At 44.7% G+C, this 24,915-nt stretch overlaps 1 protein-coding gene across 1 annotated transcript in view; it reads right to left on the reverse strand.

The window, feature by feature from the left end:
* Nucleotides 1–1,115: 1,115 nt before the first annotated feature.
* The window catches only part of FNTB (farnesyltransferase, CAAX box, subunit beta), a 52,923-nt gene continuing 29,123 nt past the window's right edge, over nt 1,116–24,915 (reverse strand). The window contains exons 5-12 of the mRNA XM_016223819.2: nt 23,706–23,852; nt 23,523–23,606; nt 19,592–19,678; nt 13,712–13,841; nt 10,983–11,115; nt 6,954–7,065; nt 5,932–6,046; nt 1,116–2,578 (exon numbers count right to left, since the gene is read on the reverse strand). Of these exons, the coding sequence (XP_016079305.1) occupies nt 2,447–2,578; nt 5,932–6,046; nt 6,954–7,065; nt 10,983–11,115; nt 13,712–13,841; nt 19,592–19,678; nt 23,523–23,606; nt 23,706–23,852 (940 nt within the window). The 3' untranslated portion in view covers nt 1,116–2,446. The remainder of the gene's footprint in view (nt 2,579–5,931; nt 6,047–6,953; nt 7,066–10,982; nt 11,116–13,711; nt 13,842–19,591; nt 19,679–23,522; nt 23,607–23,705; nt 23,853–24,915) is intronic.

Here is a 24,915-nt window from a genome sequence, read left to right on the forward strand (position 1 = left end):
CCACCCTTTGGGACCCAGCTCAAATCCTCCCCCCTTAGTATAAAGCCAGCTCAAATTGAGCAATCCCTTTGGTCTCTTCACCACACCAATTACTACTGCAATTAATCTCAGAATACCTTGGGGCTGTTGATTGTAAACAAAAAGCCAGATATTTCTCCAGCAAAATGGGTTTATTCTGGAACAAGAAGGAATTGCAGTCCTGTGCACACGACCAAGGGGAGCACCTGCTCGTCAAGTTGACTAAAACAAAGAAGAGGAAGCTCTTTTATAGAGGGGAAAGGGCTGCTAGTTTCCCCCTTGCACTTTGTGCTCCACGTAGGGCATGAGAGCTCCCTCTTCTGGTCACTCCACTTTAAATGAGGTTTCTGTTTATTAATTTTTATTAAGTTTTTACAAGGCTACTGATATAACGCATAGACAGCACTTAGGAGTGGAATTGTAGAATTCCACCAAGGTTTGGCAATTTTGTTGTAGCGATGGGGGTGATGGCATTTCAGTGCGTTGCTCTGTAGCCCAAACCTTTTCTTGCACGGCAGGAATTACGTTCCAGCATGTGGATCTGGTTTATGCTCTACCTCGGAGGACACCCTCTTCTCATCCATCAAGGAGGGTCAGGCCACAGGGCACCCACCTTCGTGGTCTCCCTTGGGAAAGAGTCTCTCACCAGGTAAGGACGAAAGCTGGGTGACCAGGGATTCTCACCTGTCCCTCTGACAGCTCCCCTGCCTCTGGCCAGGACATGCGCGCACCACTCATCGCGGAGTGCCCGCTTTAGGACTCAGGAGCACAGTCCCTGCTTATAGCAAGGTCAAGGAAGCAGACACCCAGAGAGACATGAAACGTAGTGTGCAGAGTCTGGGACAAAAGTAAACTGAACTGCTCCAGGGAACTTGGAAAACGTAGCCTTTCCCACTCCTTGTCAGGCCCACTGTGTCCTCAGCTGGAGAAGGTACTTGAGGGCGGAACCCAAGTCAGGCCTCTCTGTGATCACTAGAGCACGTGGCGTGGACTCTCGCTAACGGGGAGACTGGCGCTTGCCAACAACCTTCAATAACCTAACAGTGGACATTCTGAAGGAATTTTCTTGGTCCCAGTCACAAATGAGAGACATCATAGAAAATGTTATTCTTTTATTATTTCAAGGAGGTAATACATAGTCCAATACGCCAAAGCAATAGGGAATTAGAGGCAGCAAATGGCCAGAGTTTTTGAGAAGCGCCTCGTGCCCCATCTCTGAGCTCTTGGCTGCCCACAGCCCATGGCGCCTACAGGAAAGCCTGGTCAGCAACATGGAGCTTGCTGTGACTGCAGCAGTAGACATATGACCCAGATCAACACCCGACTGACCTAGAAAGTGTTCCGTGTGAGCGGCAGGGGCTGAACACACCGGTCAGCTCTCAGCCCTGCCACAGCCAGGTTCATGTGGCTACTGCCTCAAGCAGCCAGCTCGTCTAGCACTTGGTTTTATTTCTCTGAGCCTGGAGTGGGCAGGATGTGAAGAAATCCTGAGTCAGAAATTAAGGTGAAAGACTTAGTAGTGTTAATATTCTGGGCGAGAGAAGACAACACTTTGAGGAGGGTGGGCTGGGACTCTGGTGGAAGGAAGATGGAAACACGCAGAATGGCCATGGACTGCAGGCGCCTCCTTGAGGCCGTCAGAGGGGTTTTTCACGGTACATGATGGGCTGGGGTGAGGGCGTGGGCCCTGGGGCTGCTTCCTCTGGCACAGAGTTAAATTAGAGGTTCATTTTCCACTCATAATTGGTTTCCCACACCGGGGCTGAAGCAAATCCGCCCCTGTACCAAGCGTGGCCTTTGAGAAATGTGTGGCTCAGTTCTCCAGTGTGCAGGAGGAGGGACCCCGCTTTCTTCCATTGCAAATGACCAGGGAGGGAGGAGAGAGCCTTGGGCACCTCCTAGTGAAGCCCCACCATGGTTTGTTTTTCTGGAAAATTCATTTTGGTGGGACCCAAAGCCCCTCCCTTGTCACAGAGCAGATTTATTCACCCATAGGAGGGCACCTTCCTGGTGACTTCATGGTGGCGTGCAAGTGGGAGTCGCAGCAGTAGATGCTGTAATACTCAAGGACGTCATTCATTTCAATAGGAATGTCCGGGCTGGAGAGCTGGCGGGGAGGGGCTGCTTCTTCCCAGCATGCACTGCTCCCCAACCAACTCTGGCCAGGCCCCAAATTGGTTTAGATGCCGCACGTGCTGATACATTTTTGGTTTGTCAGGAGTGGAAAGAATTTTTTTAAAACCATGCCACTGTGTTCTCCAAACCCAGAGCCATTGGTTTTGTTCTGTTTGATAAGAAAGGGCAATGGCAGCTCCAGAGTGGCCAAGGCTGTGCAGCACAGAGTGCAGTGTTATCAGAACTAGAAACCTTGGTCTGAACGGACAGACACTGAGCTGCGGTGAACACAGACACTCGGACACTACGTCCTCTAGTCAGTGGAAGACTCTGCTGTTGCCTCCTCCTCATGCTCCTCAAAGCCTGGGACTGGCTTCTGCAGAAAGTGCATGGTGGCCTGGATCACCTTGTCCGGTCCAATGTTGTACACGGGGTGAGTGGGCTGCTGCAAAGAGAACAGATGCCAATTAATCTCCGACAGTTCTTGGAAATTTGACCTGTTAAATGCACTTGTAAGAATTTAGCATATGGCCCTGGCTGGTGTGGCTCAGTTGGTTGGGCATCACCCCATGCACCGAAAGGTCACTGGTTCAATTCCCGGTCAGGGCACATGCCCAAGTTGGAGGGCTTGGTCCCCACTCCTGGTGCATGCAGGAGGCAGCTGATTGATGTTTCTCTCTCACATCTATGTTTCTCTCTGTCTCACCCTCTCTTTTCCTCTCCCTCTCTCTCGAAGCCAATAAAAAAACATATTAAAAAAAATTTTTTTTAAAGAATATAGCATAAGAAAAAAAAAAAAGAATATAGCATAAGGAATCATCAGAGATGCACACACATTTATCACACAAGGCCCATGTTCAACAACAGGGTTTTGGTAAAAACATTTCATGGTACATGGGACACAAAGGAATATTATATAGCCAGTAAGAAACATGCTTTCAAATATTTAATGCTATGGGCAAATGCTTATAACATATTAAGTGTGGGGGGGAATAATATGCACAATATTATTCCAAACTTATTTTTTAAAAATTTGTTTGTAATTCTGAGTTAGTTATAGTGTGTGCAATTCAGGGTAAGGAACTTTTAGGTACACCACTTGGGAAAATGCCATTTTTCTGAAAAATGTTTACCAGTCTTTTATGTTTATATTTTAATTTAAAATATGCAGTTAAAAAATAAACATATGTAAAAATAAAAATGTGTTTATAGATGTGATGTATATAGATAGGCAAAAATTGGACATGAAACAAAATAGGAAGAGGGATATAGTGATATAGTTGTTTTTAACTTTCTTATTTAAACTTTTATATATATTTTAATTATTAAAATAATGAACATGTATTTACATTTATAATAAAGAAAAATAACCACAACCCTATTCCGCAGTAAAGGTGTGAGGCCATATTTAAATTCCTTTGTATTATTCCGCTACATCACAGAGACCCAGAGGAAACTAGATCTGGGACAGAGCACAAGCCTAGGCCAGCACTCAGGACTCTTTTCCACCCTGAGAGAATGAAGAAAGGGACATCACTGCAGGAGAGACTTTAAAATTTTTAAGAGAATACTATGAGCAAGTTCATGCCAGACATATAAAACTTCAGATAAACTGAATGACTTTACAGAATATAAATTTTCAAAACTGACTCAAGAAGAATTTCTTTAAAACCTATATAAATAAATTAAATCAATAATAACAATTGCTTATTCTGCTACCATCATTCCCCACCCCACCCCCAAAAACACCAGGCTAGATGGTTTCTCAGGCAAGTGTTATCAAACCTACAAGAAACAGATAGTCTCTAACCTACACAAACTTTTTCAAAGACTGAAGAGAAGGGGTGAGGGGAGATACCCATCTAATTTTATAAGGCTATAATATCCTGAAACAAACTGGAAAAGCACAATGAAACAAAAATTTAGGTCAATTTCATTAACATACATACATGAAAAAATCCTAAATAAAAATACTAGCCAAAAACATTAGCAAACTGAATCCAGCGGTGTATTAAAAAACATATACACACATTCACATGACTATGACCAAGAAGGGCTTATCCCGAGAATGTATGGTTAATATGAGAATCTTTATTAATTAAACATACTATAATAGATTACAGGAGGAAAAAACAGATGCAGAAAGCAAAAGTTTAAAATGTCTAGAAGGAAATATATTTATGACCTCAGCATAGGAAAACATGTCTTAGTTAACTACCCACCCCCACACACAAAAAACCCTCAAAAACCAAAAAGGCAAATAAAATTTTCCCCTTTAAAATTAAAATCTTCTATTCAACAAAAAACACTAAAAAACAAAGTGAAAAGACAAGTCACAAACTGGAAGAGATTCACCACACACACACCACTGACAAAGGATCAGTATCAAGGACATACAGAGGGCTCCCACAAATACATAAGAGCAAACCTTACACAAAAGGACATAACATTTGGAAAGATGCTCAAACTCGCTGGTGGCCAGGGAAATGCAAAGCAAAACTGATACCATTTCACATCTATCAAACTGGCGGAAAGGAAACGTCTGACTGTGGAGCAGCTCCGTGCTCGGTGAGTGTAAAACAGCACAGCCACTGGGGGAGGCTCAGTGCCACCTAGGAAGGTGGCGGTGTGGGTCTTCTGCATCCCAGCAAGCCCCTCCTAGAGAAATTCTAACATCACAACGTTCACTGCAACACTGTCACAGCAAAAACTGAAACCAGCTCAATGTCAACTGACAGGAGACTAGAAAAATAAGTTGGGATACATGTATACAAGGGAAGACCATACAAGTTAAAATGAACAGACTAGAGCAACGCATATGAACACAGATAAACCTCAACAGTATAACGACCAGTGAGAAAAGCAATGCAGAGGAGGTGGCACAGTAGATACTGTTATAAAAGTTTGAAAACATACAAGACAACTCTATTGTTAATGAATCATGCATTTGAAATAATAGCACAAAAACATCTGCAGGCAAGATAAATGTCAAATTTAGGACAGGGTTACGCCAGGAAGGAGGGAAGAAGAATAGAAGAGGGGTGCATGGGAGGAAAATGTGGAAAAATGTTAAGACTTGAAAAAGCTGGTGGCTGTTACTCTGATTTTCATCCATCTACTGGCCATTTGTGCTTCTGTGGAAAATATTTCATGACAATCTGCATGGGCCCCATTATCTGATGGCTGTGGACAGTCTTAGTTGGACTCGTGTCCCAGGCTCAGGAGCATCTCCTGCAGCCAGGCTGCTCCAGGGCTGGATGAATGTCCTGCCTGCATGAGGCTGATAGTTTTTGAGGACAGGAGACAAAAACAAGTTAAACAAATTGTGTTGAGTACTATGAGGGGCACAAACAAGGCACCGTGGCAGAGCATTTTGGGCGATCTCATTTATGAAGGGTGGGCTGAGAAGGCTTCTCTGGAGAGATGGCACGCAAGCTGAGAGCTCCGGAAACACAGCCAGCCACACAGTGAGCGCTGCGAGGCTGCCAGGGCAGAAACCCACTGCCTCTGAGAAGCTCCTTGGAGAGGAAACTAGTGATAAATGGTCCAGGCCCTAGACTCTGAGATAAAGGCACAAAACCTGTCACAGATTGGGACCCCCACCAAGGACCTTGCTTTTGCCTCCAGGCATGTTTCCTCCACAGTCACATCCTCACAAATGGGCTGTAAACCGAGGGAGGGTGGTGACGCCAGCCCACCAGCCTGTCCACACAGGAGATACAGGGCCAGTCGTGCAGATCTGGCTCTTTCCTGGGGACCCTGTGGAGAAGGGGTGTTAGGTGCCCATATCTGCCTTACCAGAGCATTTTCAGGCACACCCAGGACCACATCGTGCAGCATGGCTCCACTCCCGAAGTGCTGGGCTATTGACAGGCCGCTCAGGCAATAGCAGGTGTGGTAGAAGTCCCGAGACCTGCAGGACAGGGCAGCTCTGAGCAGGTGCTCCTCTGCTCCCCATGGCCTCCCCACCCCCAGCACCTTCAACAACAAAGCGACCACACAGACTCAAGAGGCCACACACTCACAGTGCCGCCCTGCCCTCCCCACACAGACCCAGGGCACCCGGTTTTCCCCAGCTGCATTTTGAAAGCCCCATCCTTCAGCACTGCCAGATGGTAGACACTGTCATTTTAGAGTCAGTCCCTCCAGCTGTCTTCCAGAAAGGACTCTCTTGGGTAGTGCTAGTGCTAAATTAATATATTTTTCTAAAAAACAAAAACAAACAAAAAAACCCCACCAAAATGTCTAGAAGTGGGCCAAATTCTTTCTGATAAATTGCTGGGGACTGGCCTTCAGCTGGGCCTTCTCCCCTGGATGCTGACAGCAGCAGGGGCGTGTGCATTGCACGTGTGCACATGTGCGTGTGTGTGTACGTGTGCCCTCATGGTGGGTGAGAAGCAAAGGGAACAGAACTTATTTGATTTCCCTTTTTCTTTTCTTTGGCACCTGAAGGTATTTAAGCTATTCCGTAATGGTTGTGATTATAGTCTCTGTTTACAGTACTCAAGGGTTTTAAAATCCTGGATCCTGTTCTATTTTAATCAGTTTGGTTAAAAGAAAAAAGAGGAAAAACGACCAACCCAGCAATCTGCCTGCCTGGAGAGGGGGTGCATGTAAGCTGGGGGAAAGGATGGGCACTGGAGCTGCCAGGATTGATGGCACTCAATGGGGGCACTCCAGAATTGGGGTGCTTCTCCCCACGCCACACTGGCAGTAAGCAACAGGATGGAAAGGAACACCCTCCTTTCAAAGGTGGGCACCAGCCCCGAGTCACACCCTCGGTCCCCTCTCCATCTCCCTCCCGGAGGGAAGGCACTCACTTGCCAGGCTTGTCCAGAAGGCCCCCTGCGGGGCACTGGCAGCACATGAGGATGTACTCCTGCAGCGCCTGCTGGTGGAACATCCAGTGGCTCATGCTGAGGGCAGGGTCTCCTGCAGAAAGGCAAAGAGTCAGTGCAGGCCCAGGCCAGCAGAAGTCCAGCACAGCGCCCATGACTTCTTTGCATTTTATCACCCAATGGGAACAGTCAAGGTTTCCCTCGATTCTTCTTAGACAACTGTTGAAAGTTACAATCTTGAGACAGTTGATATCTTTACCCAAGTCCCATGACATGTCCCTTCTCCTGAACCTTGATGTGAATCAAAGAGCAGCAGTGCAGAGTGGCTTCTGCTTTGCTTGCAGTGCAGCCGTTACCTAAGATGACCGTCTTCAGCCACATCTGTGGCAGCCATGGTCGAGCTTGGCTTTCCAGACTGACCTCTCTTACTGCTCCTGACTTGGTCCTCAACGCCTCAGTCTGGGCTTCTAAGACATTCCCTCTAGCTCATCTCTGAAACCTGTTAACCGGACTCTAAATAGCTAAGAGAACTCTTAACAGGAGTGATCATGTCTGTTTATTCTACTTTTCTAAGCCTGAATTTAATCTATCTCTAAAGGTAATTCTCCAACTTTTCTCTTTGCTGAAAAATGTTCCTGAGAAGCACTGCTAGGAACTGCCCTCCTGCATCATGTGATATGGTAGCCCAAGTAGAAATTGGCAGTTCTGGCAATAATCCTGAAGGACTGTCAAGCAACTGGGCTTCTTTACTCTGAAGTTCGAGCAGTATCATCAGAGAATTCCGGGGGTCACATGGTTATCAAGTGGCCCCCAAGTGGGGAAGAGGGATGAATCACTGAGAGACAGATGTGCACAGACATTTACATTGGAATTGATTTTCAAAAATACACATATAGGCCCTGGCCAGTGTGGCTCAGTTGGCTGGGCATCGTCCCGTGCACCAAAAGGTTGCCTATTTGATTCCTGGTCAGGGCACGTGCCCAAGTTGTGGGCTTGATCCCCAGTGGGGTGTGTGCAGAGGCAGTGGATTGATGTTTCTCTCTCTCCCCCTTTCCCTTCTTCTATCTCTAAAAATCAATAAAAACATCTTTTAAAAAAATACACATATAGGATGTGCATTAAGTCCTTGGTCTGTTTGATAATTTGATACCTGGGCTACAAAGACAGCAAACAATCTGTAAATAGCAATTGAAAGCTGTATTTTCTTTCTTTCAGTCTTTTTGTATGTTTCCAAGCAATTTTCTATATAGTTATTATACTTTTGTATCTTAAGTTTTTCATTTAACACCATAGATGTAAACGTTCCTGTTCTGCTACATAACCTTCATAACCAACATTCTGAAGAGCCACATAGTATTTCATTAAGTGAATGTACAAGGTAACTGCATTAATATAGGCAATGGGCCAAAACTCTCCTATATATGAGTATAGAATCTTCTATGGTAAAAATTTGTCATTGTTTACAAAGTGCAGTATATAAAGAGAATATGTAAGCAAAGTATTTAATTGTGGGGTATTTACATATGTAGAATATACAGAAAAAAATAGTTTTCAAATTTCTTAAATGAGAGAGGAGGAGATGGGGGCGGTTGGAAAGTGATTGCTATTTACTGGTTTGAACACTAGATGTGGCGCAATGGACACTTGGGGGTCATGTACAGAAACCACCCATCTTCAACACCGAGTCACGCTCGCTCTAGAAGAGGCGCACAGGGGCCGAGCCTGGGGAAGGAGCCGCTCTCGGGTCCCCGCTCTCCGGCTCACGCCACGAGGCACGTGCTCACTGCGGCACTCACACTGTTATAATCACTCCACTCTTTCTTCTTTCCCCACCGTGAGCACAGTCGGGGGCGTGCAGGAGGCAGCCGATCAATGACTCTCATCATTGATGTTTCTCTCTCTCTCTCCCTCTCCCTTCCTTTCTCTGAAATCAATAAAGATATATTAAAAAAAAAAAAAGAAATGAGCCCTTTGTCATGTGTCACAAATATTTTTCCCTCCTTGCTTTGTTTTGTTTATATAATTTCCCTTCTCTTGTAAAAGAATTTTTGTTGTTTTTCTTTATATAAGAAGTGCATAGTAATTATAGAAAAACTAGAAAATACAAAGTAAAAAGAAAGAAAACAAACATCGCCCATCATTTCACAACCCAGATATCTTCTATTAATTTTTTGGAGTCAGCTCTTCACTAAAACTGGAATTATGTACATTCTGCTTTGAAACCTAACTTTGAGCACAGTATATTCTAAATATCTTTCTACATTACATCTCCTTTTGACTCCCAATGTCACTATTTTGTCCACTGTTCAAAACATGTCCCTTTTGGCCCTGGCCAGGTAGCTCAGTCATCCCAATACGCCAAGGTTGCAGGTTCGATCTCCAGTCAGGGCACATACAAGGAATAACCAATAAATGCATAAATAAGTAGAACAACAAATTGATGTTTCTCTCTCTAAAAAAATCAATCAATAAATTAAAAACAACAACAAAAAACATGTCCCTTCTTCCCAGACCCTGCCTGGTCCAAGTCCCCAGTTTCTGAGGAACCACCGGCCGAGTGTCAAGCCTAGCTCGGGCCTTCTCCCAGGCAGTGAAAAAAGCTGGAAGCACCAGTTCACAGGCAGCCTTTCCACAGGCAAAGCTTTGAATGTGACTAGTCCTCCAGAACTTGTGCTACAATAAACAAAATGTCAACCAGGGCCCCCCTTGAAGACTTTGGCAGGAGGTGCTCCGGTTACAGCTCTGTCTCTGAGTTTTCCTGGCAATGGCAGGACGACTGCATCCTACCCCTGCCAGGGAAAGGTCTGTGAAAGGCTGACGGTTTTACCAGGGGCCCAATCTCACCAGTTCCAATAAAAAGATCACTAAAACCTCATGTTATTTCTGCTTCAAAAACGCTGGACCCTGGGGGAAATCCTGACTCCCCCACTACAGTGGTCAAGCCAGAGGCCATGCAGGCTCCAGAATCAGGAGACTGAATGCCCAGGGGCCCAGGCCAAGGACTCTCAGGACAGACTGAGACAGAGCAAATGGGAGGACAGGACAGAGGCTCTGTTTACTTCAATTCAGTCTCAAAAGTGGCCACAACTCAAATTAAATTAAGAAACTAAAGAAAGGGGCTCAGAAAGAACAGCCAAACAAGGAGAGAAGTGTGTGTGTGTGCGTGCGTGTGTGTTAGGGGTGGGGGTGGGCAGTGGAAAAGAATCTCATCTTCTACAGTTGAGCAATTGATCGCCCAACTACAAAATCCAAAGAAAAGCTTTCCCCTGGGCCAAGGGATCTCACTCCAAGAACAGATCAGCACCCAGCAGAGCAGCCATGCCTCCCTCTCCCACTGCTTCCTCAGGGACATCCTGTTCTCACACAAAATAAATGGGAAAGATAATTCAGGAGTCAGCAGATGGCCTGAGATTTCAAGAGGTCAGAAGGGAAGGCTCCCAGACACTTTGCTTGCTGTCTAACTGCTTTGGCTTTGCACTCCCATTGGAGACACCACAGAAAAGAACACAGAAATGCAACAAACCTGCATTTCGGATTCTCCAACATTTAAAAATACGACATTTCTGAGGGTGGCAATTACATAACCAGACAGACACGGGGCATCTTTTCTCGGTGGGTTCCGCTTCTCTGCCCCTTTACGCAGCTGCCTTGTCAGTCACTGCTGTGACCACGTGCCCAGCGTGGGTTTTCGGTTCTGATATGACCAATACAGAGCACTGCACTGGAAACTGTGGCTTCACACCCAGCTGAGGTGACAGTTCACCGTGGGGCCCAGGACAGGCACCCTCCTCCTTCTAGCCACAGCCAGTTTGAAGCAGCCATGACCCCTAAACCATTGGAACAAATTCCTACCTGAGCCGGCATGTGCATGCCCAAGACGAGGTTTCACACTGGGAACTCAAATCCAGGACAGACAGAGCTATTTCAACCCCTCTGGAAATGCACTCTGGCTCTCTGACTTGGTCAGCAGCCCAGGGGAATCCTGTAGCCCCGCCCACAGCTCGGGCTCACCTTGAGCGTGCAGCGCCCGGTGCAGGAGGGGCAGCAGCCCAGCCTGCCAGAAGGAGTAGCAGCCATCCACCAGCTTGTTGCAGCGGCCCTGAAATCCACCTTCAAACCGCATCTGCCGGCCTGTCACCCATTGCTGGGAATGAGACGAAAAGGGAGAGGCAGTTGTCGGTTAAAAGAGACACAAAGTCCAGCAAGATATGCTCTCCAGAGGCCAGTCTGGGGAGGGAGGGCTCCCGCCTCCCGGCTGCCTGGTGTTCACAGTTCTGGTGCTTTGGCTTCTTACCTCTTTCCGCTCAGACCTCAGGCCTTGAGTGGAGCGGTTAAGCCGACCCTTTCAAGGCAAGCAGGACTGATCTCTGTTCAGAGCCTGACACAATTAACCACCTTTTCCCGGGTTCCAAATGGGTTCCGGTGCTGAGAGAAGAGAGGCCAAGCTGGCTTGTAAGGAGACCTGCAAATGTCTCTTAATAAACAGGGCGTCACTAGGAAATTTAAGGCAAGACCACCAGGAGCTCATTTCTAATCACTTTCCCTGCTCAGGGAAGTTTATTAAAAGCAGGTGAATGGAATTTTATGCCACATCTCATCAGATTTTCTCAAACTATTCCTGACTTTTACTTGGCTCCTGAGGAAACGCATCCCAGGTCTCTAAGCAAGCCACTCGCAGGACAGAATGCAGGTGCCAGTAGTCCCATGACTGGTGATGGCTCTCGGGTCTAGCCTCTCCAGGGAACCCAGCTGACTGACAGAAGGAAATCTTTTACTTGGGACCTGCAAAATGGCTCTTGATGTTCACTTAGTGGTCACATGCTATTACCATTCCTCCCTTATCTCCAAGTTTCCTAAACACACTCTACAACTAAGATCAAGATAGTCACGGGTTGGGCCCCTACAAACCAACTGGCTGAGCAGATAATATTTCCATTTCCCTCCCAGCCCGGCAAGGCGTAGCAGCCACCAGCCACGGACTTCAGAGCTGCCTGGTACACAGCAGGGTATTTCCCCTGTACCTAGATTCTCACTAGACCGAGTTCCTGAAAGTAGCTACAAAGGGGGAAGGGGAAGTATGGGGCTGGGTCCCAGTCCTCCTTAAAGTTAATCGTTGTAGAATTTAGATGATATTCCTGTTTAAGGCAACACCCACCTAGAGAGTCAAAATCCCAAATACTTAAATGAAAGACACACACACAAAAATTGCACTGCAGATGTAGGCACTGGTATATCCCCAGTCAGTCTTAAATGAAACAGTGCTTTAGGGACGATGCCATTTAGTGAAAGTGAGCTACACATTACTCAAGAAAAGAGATAACAGACACCGTCGCAGGAAGCCCATTTTTCATTTCACTTACCCCACAGATTGTTTTTAAGCCAGGCTAATTAATTTTTCCCAGTGCCTAAGTCCAGGGGTTCATCCTATTGACTATATAAAATCCATCGGATATGGGCCCTAGTTCTCCCAAAGTAAATGGAGTAATTTGGGTAAGAAGGACATTAACATTTACTGAGCACCTCCCATGTGCCAGGCTGTTTATATATGTTCTCTCCTTTAACTTTCAAGGAACTATTATCTCTACCTTATGGGGGGGGGGGGGGGAGCTGAAGCTGAAAGAGATTAGACAATTTTTCCAAAGTCACATGGCTAGATAGTGGTAGAGACAGGGTTCAAATCCTGAATACTGTCTTTGTAATAGGCATTTGCTAATTATATTCTTTATTTCTGCCTGAGAAATGGAAGTTCTGTGTTTCATGCTTTGTTAGTAATCAGGTTTTAGTGGATTTCAGAGTCCAGTGTACAAAGTTGGCCATTTCAGTGTGAACCTTCAGGCCTTTAACAACCTTGGAAAAGAGTCTGCTACAGGAGGCTTCCTAAGGATGAAGACAAATGCTGCTAGTCATATCTCTACAGAGTATAACAGAAACTCTCTGGGAAGCTCACGATGGGTCTCAGGACAATTCCTTTGATAGGAGCCTGACCTATGAACTTTGGGAGAAAAAAATGACTGTCAGTTGCAGCTGGTTTGCTTTAAGGCCATGATCAGGGAGTAAAATGCTTCCCAAAGACATGTCCTGGGCGGCTGTGGGTGTGTGTATGTTTGTGCACTAGGTCTCCAATGATAATTGAACTATCATCTAGTGACTCCTTGAAGCTGACAATTTTCTGAGTTCATTCAGGAGCTTGGAGTCCAGATGTAAATGTTTGGGCCACCTGCTCAAAGCAGTTACCCAGCTCTGCCCAGCAAATTTAAATTTGGTTACTGAATGTTCACATAGTGTGGTAGGTAATAAAAGCTTGACTTCAAGATGCCCCGAAGCTCTTCTCATAACTTTTTCTCTAAGGATATGCTAAGACACATGAGAACCCCTAATTTTAAGAGACTGAAACTACGTTTTTCTTGGAAGTCTGAGGAAGGTACTCTGGCTCATACCAGATGTCTGAGGGACTCAAGAAAACTCTGGAGTTGGCCTAACACACTATGTAGAAAGTTCAGGGCAGGAAGATAGAAAGGCAAGAAGGGCGCTGAAACTGAAAGCACTACTGCTTCCACTTTCTCAGACAGTGTGAGCACTCCAGCAACTCTACCTAAAGCTGCATTACAGCACTTCTGCTTCAGGAGCCATAGGCAGGAACTGTGAGCCCCTCCGACAGCCAGACCCTCCCAAAGCCTGTCCAGTAGTCACATCGCCCGGGGCCTGTGGGCCTAGGAGGAAGCCGATCAACAGACACTCACCAGCAAGTTCTTCAGGTTTAAGGTCCGTTCCTTCTTGAGGATGACCAGTGCAGCCAGGCCACAGAAAGTATAGCCTCCGTGGGCTTCCATCCCTGGCACCCCGCCAATTCCACCTTCCCAATTCTGACACCTAGGAGGAGATTGGGAAAAGGAGATTAAGGGGTAAGTGTCAACCAATGAGTGGCAGGGCTGAGTGGACGGGCGCAAATGTAGGACCCTGGATGGCAAAGAATGTGTCCGCTCACATTAAGGCATAAACCACAACTATGAATAGAAAGATGCCACCTCATTAACTTTTGGAAATGCCTTCCCCGCCCCCCCAAAAAAAGCAGCTCAGAAAGAGTCTAGTTATGTAACAAACATAGTACCTCAAATCATTACTTTTTGGGAAAAAAGTTATAAAATCAAACATATAGTATGATAACCATCAGGTTAAAATACAATTGAAAAATAATTGCTAATTCTGGTTATCTTTTAGTAAAGGTCTATTGCTAATATTTTTCCTCTTTAGTTTCCTGTATTTTCAAGAGTGGCTATAGTAAACATGTATACCTTTATAACTGTTCAAAATAAACTTATTTTTTTTAATTATAATTTCCTATATATTCAAATTACTCATTTATTATTATTACAATTATTATTTGAGGTTAGACTATGTATTAAGAGTATATTTGCTAGTCATTAAGATATGCATAATCTTTGACCCAGAAATATAGAGTCATTTCTAGGAATTAATCCAATAAAATAAGAGTGTTTCCAAAGATCAGATTCTAAGAGTGTTCAGTATATTCCCATTCATAACAGTGAAAGATGTGAAACACAGACCCTCAACAGTAAGGGACTAGTTATATAAATCCTGGTATATCTATCTATACAGCAGAATACTACACAGTCATTTCAAATGCTACAGAAGTCTATTTAAAGATGTTCCAGATATAGTACATGAAAAAGTTATAAAATGATAATATACTGTAATATTATTCTGGAATTGTGGAAAGATATACACAAGAATTGTTGGTAGTGGATTACAAGTAGTTTAGATTTTCTTTTTCCTTTACCGTAAGAAACATGTTTTTTTTCTGTGAAATAAAGAAATTTTCTTTTCAGTGTATTTTCATGTAACAATGGAGACTTTCTTCCAATGATCTCGAAGTATGTACATAGAGTCAAGCTCCCTACAGGTGAGTCTGCCTCACAATCCTGGCTGCGGTACAGTGCACAGGGGGATGAGCACTTAATCCAAGAGCTGACAGGTCGTCCGGATGCGAGAGAGGCAGCAGGATTCCTCCTGTCTTCCAGGCACCTCGCCCTGAGGCCGGGCGGCTGGGAGCTCGCGGCTCCTTTTCAGAGAAGCCACAGGCCCAGGCAGGTCACAGTGCAGACCTCGCAGTGCAGAGTGAAACACTGGCTACCATTCCCTGCACAGATTCTGAGCATCATCTGTCCCCCAACCCCACTGCCACCCAACACACACTCCAATTTCTTTCCCATACATTTGGCTATGCGACGCATAGAAACAGCTCAAGTTTGAAAGTTCTAATGAGTAAAGAATACATATGCAAGGGACATCTTAAAATTTTTATCTTAACTTACCTTAAAAAATTTTTTTTAATTAAAAAAACTCAAACAGTTTAAAAATAAACAATGAAAAGTAGGTCTCCTGCCCACCCTGGCCTCCTAGTCCCTCTCACTAGCAGTGGCCACTGTCGGTTTCTGTGTCTCAGTCTCTCTCTCTCTGTACACACGCACACGCATGCACCCGTGCATACACAAATATGCATATATATATATATATATATATATATATATATATACACTCCACTTTCCCTCCCTTTGTTTGCACATGCGTGGAAGCAACTTGGTAAAATTCTTTGGGAGTGTCCTCTCGCTAAACATAAAGGATTGAACACAAGAGCCCCCAAAAATGAAATTTTAAAAGGGATAAGAGAATAGGAGAGACTATGAATAGGCAGGAGATAAATTCTGAAAGCTAGAAAAGAGGAGACAGAAGTAAATGACCAAAGAATAGAGACCTAAACCAGCACGGGGAGGGGAGGGAAGCTGCAGAAAGCAAGGTGATCCGCTCCACCGAAAGGCCCAGGGACTGGAGACACAAGGAGCCGCCACGAGTGGGATGCATTTGAACCAAGTTGATTGGTTGCAAATTTATATAAGAATCAGTTAGACCTCCAGGTACCCAGCAAAAGTACTGAAACCCAGCAGAAGAAGGGTGGTTTCAGGAGACCTGAATTCCAGGACATCCAGGACATCTGAGAGCAAGAATCTGTACTAAGCAGGGAGTTAAGTTAGTCCACAATCTGAACGTAAACACTCCCAACCTCTTTCCCTGCTAATGTTTCACAAAGCTGGAGCCAACTTCATACCCCAACCAGGAGTCTGGAAGATTCTTCTTGAGGGAAACTCACACGACCAAGAAAAAGCCCCTACAGATACTGATATATGAGAATTCCCCAGTGAATGGCTGGATCCTAGCCTGCCTGGCACACTTAGCTCCCCATCAGATTTTAGCACTTGACTCCTAACACCAGACATGTGAGTGAAGTCTCCAATAATAAAGAGATAGTCCCAAACAAAAATAAATTGGAGGAAATAACGCAGGAAGCAGAAGTAAACTTCTTAGAAGTTGTTTCTAGATAAAACATAATACAAAATAAAAATACTGTTGGTATAAAATATTCCTAAAACAAGAACAGGAGAGTATGTAAGAAAGAAGCATTCTTTGTTATAAGTGAAGATAAAATAAGCTCTGGAAAATTTTAAATAGAACTGCAAAAATAAAACAACAGAAGAATTAGAAGATAAAAGATAAAGGAATCTCTCAGAAAGTGCATAAGAAAGATTAAGAAATGAAAAATTGGCAAAGAATGTTTGAAAAATTAGAAGACCAACCCTACTTATAGGATGGTATTAAAAGAGCAAACACAGGAGCCCTGGCCAGTGTGGCTCAGTTGGCTGAGCATTGTCCCACGCACCAACAGGTTGCCAATTCGATTCCGGGTCAGGGTACATGCCTGGGTGCAGGCTTGATTCCCAGTGGGGGAGGGGGCTGTGCTAGAGGCAGCTAATCAATGTTTCACCCTAGCATCAATGTTTCTCTCTCTGTGTCCCTCTCCCTTCCTCTCTCTCTTAAAAAAAAAAAAAAAAAAAAATTAAAATATTTAAAAATAAATTAATTAAATTAAATTAACTTTAAATGTATCACCCAACTGCTGTTTTGGAAGATTTATTGGAATATGTGCTTCATTAAAATGAGTTAGTAAGCCCAGCCCGGGCATTTGATTCCTGGTCAGGACATATGCTCGGGTTGCAGGCTCGATCCCCAGTCGGGGCGTGCAGGAGGCAGCTGATCAATGACTCTCTCATCATTGATGTTTCTCTCTCTCTCTCTCCCTCTCCATTTCTCTCTCTGAAATCAATAAAGATATATTTTTTAAAATTAATAAAAAATTTTTTAAATAAAATGTTAGTAGACCAAGGGAAGGGAGGACAGGGCTTCAACAAAGCAGAGAAGTGAAGTGAATGTCATGCTGAAAGGAAGCTTCTGGAGGCCTGCTGTGAGGCAAGCTGAGAGCAATCTGTCCAGGCAGAAGCAGGAGGGCAGAGGGCTCTAGGTGGGATAACTCAAGATACATACATGCACGCGCGCACACACAAATACACACACACACAAGAGAATTGATACATGACCTGAAGTGTTTGACTGTACTGAGAGTAATTTATAGCTCTGGCAGAAAGCTTGGGGATGAATTCATGATACAAACATTTTAAAAAAGAGGTAATGATTAATTCTAAGAAAATAGAAGTTATACAAAAAAATAAATATGATCATAGTATATCATCAGGTTTAGCTGTAAATTATATTTCATAGTAATAAGTAGTAGTACTTTGATAAAAATAAAACTGTAAAAAATAAAACAATACAGTTCGGGTATCTTTCTATAATATCCATATGTATCTACTATACTTTGTGTTTTCTTTTTTTTTTTAATGATGAAATATTTGAAGCATCCAGGAAAGTATAGGAAATAATATATAGAACATACATGTATCTAATACCTACCTTTAATTTAACTATGTACATATCAGGGTTTTTAAAAACTATTTTAAAGAAATAAATAATTAGCCCGGCCAGCGTGGCTCAGCAGTTGAGCATCGACCTAGGATCCAGGCGATCGAGGTTCGATTCCCGGTCAGGGCCCATGCCCGGGTTGCGGGCTCAATCCCCAATGTGGGGTGTGCAGGAGGAGGCTGATCAATGACTCTCTCATCGTTGATGTTTCTATCTCTCTCTCTCCCTCTCCCTTACTCTCTCTGAAATCAATAAAGATATTTTTTTTTTAAATAAAAAGAAAGAAAGAAAGAATTACAGCCTGGGCCGGTGTGGCTCCGTGGTTAGAGAGTCAGTCTGCACACTGCAGGGTCTCAGGTTCGATTCCCCGGTCAATGGCATGTACCTGGGCTGCGGGTTCAACCTCCAGCCCTGGTTAGGGCGTGTGCAGGAGGCAACCAATCAATGTGTATCTCTCACATCGATGTTCTCTCTATCTATCTACCTCCCTCTCTCCTTTCTACTCTCTCTGAAAATCAGTGGAAAAAATATCCTTGGGTGAGGATTACAAAAACAAAACAAAAAAAGAAATAAACAATTGCAGTTGAAGTCTTCTGTGGAGATGTGTAGACCTTCCCTGGCCTCATTTCCTTTGCTCTATCCCCAGATGTAACCACCATCCTGAATTTGGTGTTTATCTTTCCCATGCATGTTTTTATATTATTACGTGTGATTCTTTCCATAAACAATATAGAATTGTTTGCATATTTTAATTTTTAAAAAAATATATCTTTATTGATTTCAGAGAGAAGAAGGGAGAGGGAGAGAGAGAGGGAAACATCAATGATGAGAGCCACTGATCGGTTGCCTCCAGCACGCCCCCAACTGGGGATCGAGCCCACAACCAGGGCATGAGCCCTGACCGGGCACCGAACTGCCACCTCCCAGATCCCAGGTCGATGCTCAATTGCCGAGCCACGCCTGGCCAGGCCATATTTTAAATTTTTAAGTAAATATCCTGATTGGCATGTTTTAACATCCCCCTTTTTTACTCAACAGTTTTTGAGATTTGTCCATGTTGATACATGCAGCTCTCGTTCATCCATTTTAATGGCTATATTATGGCTATATTCCCATGTGCCTATACCAAAACTTACTGATCCATCTTGTGCTTATGAACATTCAACCTGTTTCCAGCTTTGTGCTATTATAAACAAGTCCTGTGTTTGTCTCTCTCATGCATCTGTGTGAGAGTTTCTGCAGGAGTGGAATTACTGGTCATCAGCAAGGGCTACTTTGAGATATTACCAAATTGCTCTCCAAACTGGATAAATCCATTTAAACTCCCACTATTACCGCAGTCTAACAAAGTTTTTTATCTTTGCCAACCTAAACTGGAATAAAACATTAAAGAAAGTTTGGGAAAAAGGAAACCTTTAAAGTAACTTAGAGCCCGGCCGGGCGTGGCTCAGCGGTTGAGCATCGACCTAGGATCCAGGCGATCAGGGTTTGATTCCTGGTCAGGGCACATGCCCGGGTTGCGGGCTCGATCAATGACTCTCTCATCATTGATGTTTCTGTCTCTCTCTCTCCCTCTCCTTTCCTCTCTCTGAAATCAATAAAGATATATTTTAAAAAAATAAATTAATAATAAATAAATAAAGTAACTTAGAAATGCACAATGCTACAACCCTAATACATCTCTTATAATTTTATTTTCTCTTTCAGTCCTTTTTCATATTATTTATTTTTCCAGAAATCTTTGACCACCTGCTATCCTAGAGGCCAAGACACATCCCAGCTTCTCTCACCTTGCTATCCATTCAGCAGTGCCCTCAAAGAGGTCTGGAGTGATGATGTTGGTCAAAGAAGCTACCGAGGTGGCACAGTACGCACTTCTGCAAGGACAGAAAATAGAGGGAAAAGTGTTAAGGTTTAAGGAAGAGCCTAAATAAGGCTCACTGAGCTTCTTGGGCAGATTGCTCTCTTTGCCTGGTAAGCTGTAATCACCTCCTGTCCTCACTCTTGGCACAGGGTCAGTCCTCCTGGGTCTCCAACTGAGAGGTTTGACATTTTATTTGGATCGAGTTGCTCACAGCATGGTCCCAGTGAAAGAACATGACATTCTATTCTCCCTACCTCCACATGGTCACATCTACATCAGAGGAAATAACAGCCATATCAGTTTATGTCAAAAGTGAATTTAGCTCCAAAATTCCATGGTGTCATTCGGGCACTTCTGATCCGCTCCCTCATTCAGATGTCAGTACTGTTTTAGAGCCAGGATTTCCATCTGTTTGTGGCACGGACACACTAAAGCTGAACTGTATTTTTTTCCTGCAAAGAGCACATTGCAAAACAGGCCACCAGACCTTCATGGCTGCTTGGATCAGAGAGGAATGGATGAGCCCACTCAGATACATTCCTTAGGCCTCTAGAAGGAGAAAAAACTTTGATTTCAAGCGCCCACCAGTACACACACGCACACACACACACAGGTACACACACACTTTTAAAAGAAAAAGAACACGCCTTTTTATTTTTTAATGTCCTACTTTATTTGGAATAATTCTGCCAGCCCTCACCGTCCTCAGGACACATGTATTTCAGATGGTCTTTCCTTCCCTCCTACAATCTTTTCAAATAGCCAGCATCTCAGCTCCATTTTAGGTTGAAGACAAAAATTCTCACTTTGCTAACAAATCCTCTCTAAGGCCTCCTAAGAAACTATAAGAGGGAGGAACAAGGAGATGCTAGTCTCCATATTATTCATAACACTAGGCCAAACTTAGGGAGGCGTCTGTTCCAAGGAAATCCCTGCAGGAGCCGCAGCACTGTCCCCCGCGAGCATCTTTTTCAGCCGCTCGGCTGGCCGAAGGCGCGCGGAGGCCGGGTGCTCCCGGAGGCATCGGGCCCACGCGACAGTCCCATGCGCCAAATGTTACCGCCTCCCAGGAGCTAACTTCGAAGGTCTGATCTAACGTCCTTCAGGTCTCGAGCCCCTCAAAGGGGTTCGCAAGTATTTGCTCTTGAATCCTAATGTAACCTCTGAGGTAGGGAGGTGGCCAAAAATGTAGTGTGTCCTCCCCAATGGAGGGGCGGGGACGGGCTGCCAGGAGCCGCTGCCGAGCCCCAGCTCTCACGCTGACGCGGGGAGGGAACAAAATACTTCTTTTTGGTGCAGTTTCTTCCCCTCTCCCTCCATCCAGTCACCACGTCTCTCCAATCTGTCCCCTGCTCTCCATCCACTCTGCTATCACCCAAATCCAAGTCACCATGACCTGGACCAATCTCCTGTCTGGCCTTCCTCCCTCCAGCCCTGAAACCAGAAGACTTTTGCTAAAATACTACAATCTGTTCATTACACCTGGGGAACTCATAATATACAGATCACATCACATCCAGTCAGATCACATCACTCCCTGCTTGAAACCTGTCAGTGGCTTCCCACCGCCCTTAAATTAACGCTGGGCTTCGTAAGATTTGGGGGACCCTCATCTGTTCCCCGCCGGTCCTTCCAGCCCCCATTCTCCCACTGCCCCCTCGGCCCTCTAAACTTGAGCAGCACGGAACTTCTTTCTGGAACACACTCTATGCCCTGTCACCTACATATGTGATAAAATGCCAAAGCAATCTTGCCAGGGTTTGTTGGCTTTTGCCTAATAATCTCAGGAAGTTTTAAAAAGCTAAACTTCAAGACTGCATATTTGGTTGGAATATCTACAGAACCGGAATCAAAATGTAGTGACCTTGAAAGAAAAAATTATCTTTTAACTTTTCCTTAAGAAGCATCTACACGATACTATATTGCTTTTCCTCGATAGTTATATTGGCTTTGTTGGCCTATACAGTGTTAGAAACAAGGTAAGAGGCCCAAAATGGAGTCACTTATGCAAAACCAATACTTAGTTACAGCTTCAGCTCTCCCAGAAATGGCACCTTAAACCAGCCGATCAGGAATGGCCTGGTCAGCACTAGTTAGGTAATCTGCCTGATAAAAATCTTTAATGTGCCTCAGTTTATCTTTTAACAACAGATATGAGACATTGTGATATAATAAACAGATATTTGGTCTTCTCCCCAGTTCCTGGCACAGAGATCCTATGCCCCCTGGAATATTCTGAGTTATATGTGTGATAGGACAGTGTTTTGAAATTTATAACAAGCTCCACTCAACCATACCTGAGGTGACTCCTAGAGGATGGAGGCTGGTTTCCAGAGGAAGGAACTATGTGTTTGAAGGTTGGAACTTTCAGCCCCACTCTCCAGGGGAAATGGGCTGGAGATTGGGTTAATTGCCAATGGCCAATGACTTCATCAATCATGCCTACATAATGGAACCCCCACAAAAGCCCTAAATGAGGGGTTCAGGGAGCTTCTGGGTTGATAAATGCATCATGTGCCTGCCGGAGGCATGGCACACCCCGACTTTATGGGGACAGAAGTTCCTGAGCTCTGGAACATTCCAGAACTTGCCTTATATACCTCTTCATCTGGCTGCTAATTTGTATCCTTTATAGTATCCTTTAGAATGAACCAACAATAGTAAAGTGGTTCCCTGAGTTCTGTGAGCCATTCTAGCAAATTATTGAAGCTGAGGAGGGCATCACAGGAACCCCCAATCTGCAGCCAAGTCAGGCAGGAGTGTGGGTAACCTGGGGACACACTACTGGTGACTGGCATCTGAACTAGCGGCATTCTTGTGGGACCGAGTCCTTAACCTGCGGTATCTGTCCTAACTCTGGGTAGTTAGTGTCAGAACTGTTTAACATGAGGGAAAAACACACATCCAGTGTCAGAAGTGTCCAGAATAGAAAAGACAGCTTCTCTGGCAGATACCTATACTCATTTTTTGGTTGGAACAGACAGGTCAGAGATAGAAGAAAATCCTTTACCTAAGGCCTCTGCAGCCCAGCTGCCTACTTTTCTCTGCAATGTATTTTATACTCCACGATTGCCATGGGTTTTTCTTCCCTTATACCTTCAAATCAATGGTTAGGCCAGAATATGAATCAACTCATATAGGAGCAAACACACTTACAAATAGGCAACAACATGGCTTTGATACAGAAATCTCATAAAAATATATTTCTCAGACTAAGGAATAAGAATTTGGTATAAAATCTCAATGATCAGCTGCCACTGAGAAGTGACTTATTCAGTGAATTCTCTATATGCTTCCTGAGCAATCGTCTGCCAGGTGAGTAAGCTACTTGCGAGGTACATCAGCAATTCTTGAGTTAAATAATAATTTTGCACCAACTGGTTCCAATCAGTTAATGCAAGTCTATTTCACTGCACTCCCAAAGCACCCTCACGCAGGTGTTAAACAGGCTCATGGTTTCATCAAATCCATTCAGGAAATATTCACTAAGTCCCTGCTGGGCTTTCTTCTCCCTTCCCATCCCAGAGAGATGAAAGATTATATGACACTATATGGTTATTATATATTATGGTATGTCATTTTATATCAAATAAATATATTCTTAACTTTTAAAACAAGAGCAATTGATTTTGTTTCTGTCTTGATTATATGTTCATATTTACAGAAAAGAAGTCTAGTGACCATCACACAGGACATCTCCGCAATGACTGTGATACTGTGTCCCCAGCACATCACTCTACGTGTCATTCTGTGACAAAGCAGCAGCTTCAGCATGTTGGTCCTTGGGTTTGGCATCTCTAGTGGCAGGTGAGCTCTAGAACCTACTGGTGCAGCAGCCTGAGAAAAACCCCACTCACCTCACATCCACCTCACCTCCAACATGCATGAGGAAAGAGCCATCAGGTTGCTTCAGAGAATATAAATACTGCAGGAGCTTCTCTCTGAAAAAGGAGTGGGAGAGGCAGGAGACGGCAATGGTCAGCGCAGTGTCAGCAGGGAGGAGCCCTCTGCATCTCCATCACCGCTGGCTTTGGCTGTACCTGTTAATGACGTCATAGGCCTCCTCGGTGCCAATGATGCACAGTGCATTGACTGCTGCATAGGTGGGTGCGAGGTGTGGGTACTGGCCAGGGCCCCCTCCAAAGCCACCGTCTGGGCTTTGACACAGCTCCAGGAAATGACACACACTAGGTATACAGCCAAAGGGAAAAGCAAAGTCAGAGAGCATTCATTTCAAAACACCAAATTCCACCAGAGTCCATGCCTTTCCAAATGCTCCCCCTCTCCCTCAAAAGGGGAAGAAAAAAAAGTTCTCCTCCCACCTATTGAATATATATTAAAAATAGTTGACCGCTGCCCAGCCAGAGTGACTCGGTTGAGGGTCGTCCTGTGCACCTAAAGGCTGCCGGTTAGATTCCAGGTCAGGGCACATGCCTGGGTTGCAGGTTTGGTCCCCAGTCAGGGCACATACAGAAGGCAACCGATCAATGTTTCTCTCTCATATTGATGCCTCTCTCTCTCCCTCTCTCTCTCTCTTTCCTTTCCTTTCTCGCTCCCTCCCTTCTTCTCTCTAACATCTCCTCAGGTAAGGATTAAAAAAAAAAAAAGTTAACCCCTGCAAAAGGCCTGACTCTCTACCCTGCTATCATCAGTACTGTATGCCTTCCCATCTGAGTTTCACATTTAAGTACTGGCCTAGTCATGAAACAAGAACATAGGCGAGGCAGAAACAAATAGCCTTTTGCAGAGCTGGGGGCACTGTCGTGCTTCCTGACCAAATCCTCCCCATCTTTTCATTCTGTGCCCAACTGCCTCTCCCCACACTAACCGCCAGGTTGCGATCCACCACGGAGGCCTGCCAACAATACTTAAAGAGATGCCTCCTCACGCCCATTACCACCTAAGCCCAGTGGGCTACTGATTTTTATTCTGTGAACCGACAAGAAAGAGGCATTTATGGAGTCTGCCGCCATGGCCAGGAGAACCATGCTCACCTCGATGGTGGAACCCTATTGTGTACCCCTGACTAGGGTCACAGACCGCACCCTAGTCTCTGGGTTCAGAAGAGTTTTCACACTAATCCCACAGGCTCCAGTTTCCTCACTGAGGAAAGCTGTTAGTGAGGGTGGGCCTCCAAGCCCTGCCTCCAAACCTGGCATCGGTTTGCCCAGAAGTTACATTTTTGCTTCAGGTGAGACCCAGGAAGCCTCTATTCAACCAAGGTCCTCTGAAATTCACGGGGAAGGGGTG

The sequence above is a fragment of the Miniopterus natalensis genome, chromosome 1 (assembly GCF_054644295.1).
Source record: "Miniopterus natalensis isolate mMinNat1 chromosome 1, mMinNat1.hap1, whole genome shotgun sequence".
NCBI classification, from domain to species: Eukaryota; Metazoa; Chordata; class Mammalia; order Chiroptera; family Miniopteridae; genus Miniopterus; species Miniopterus natalensis.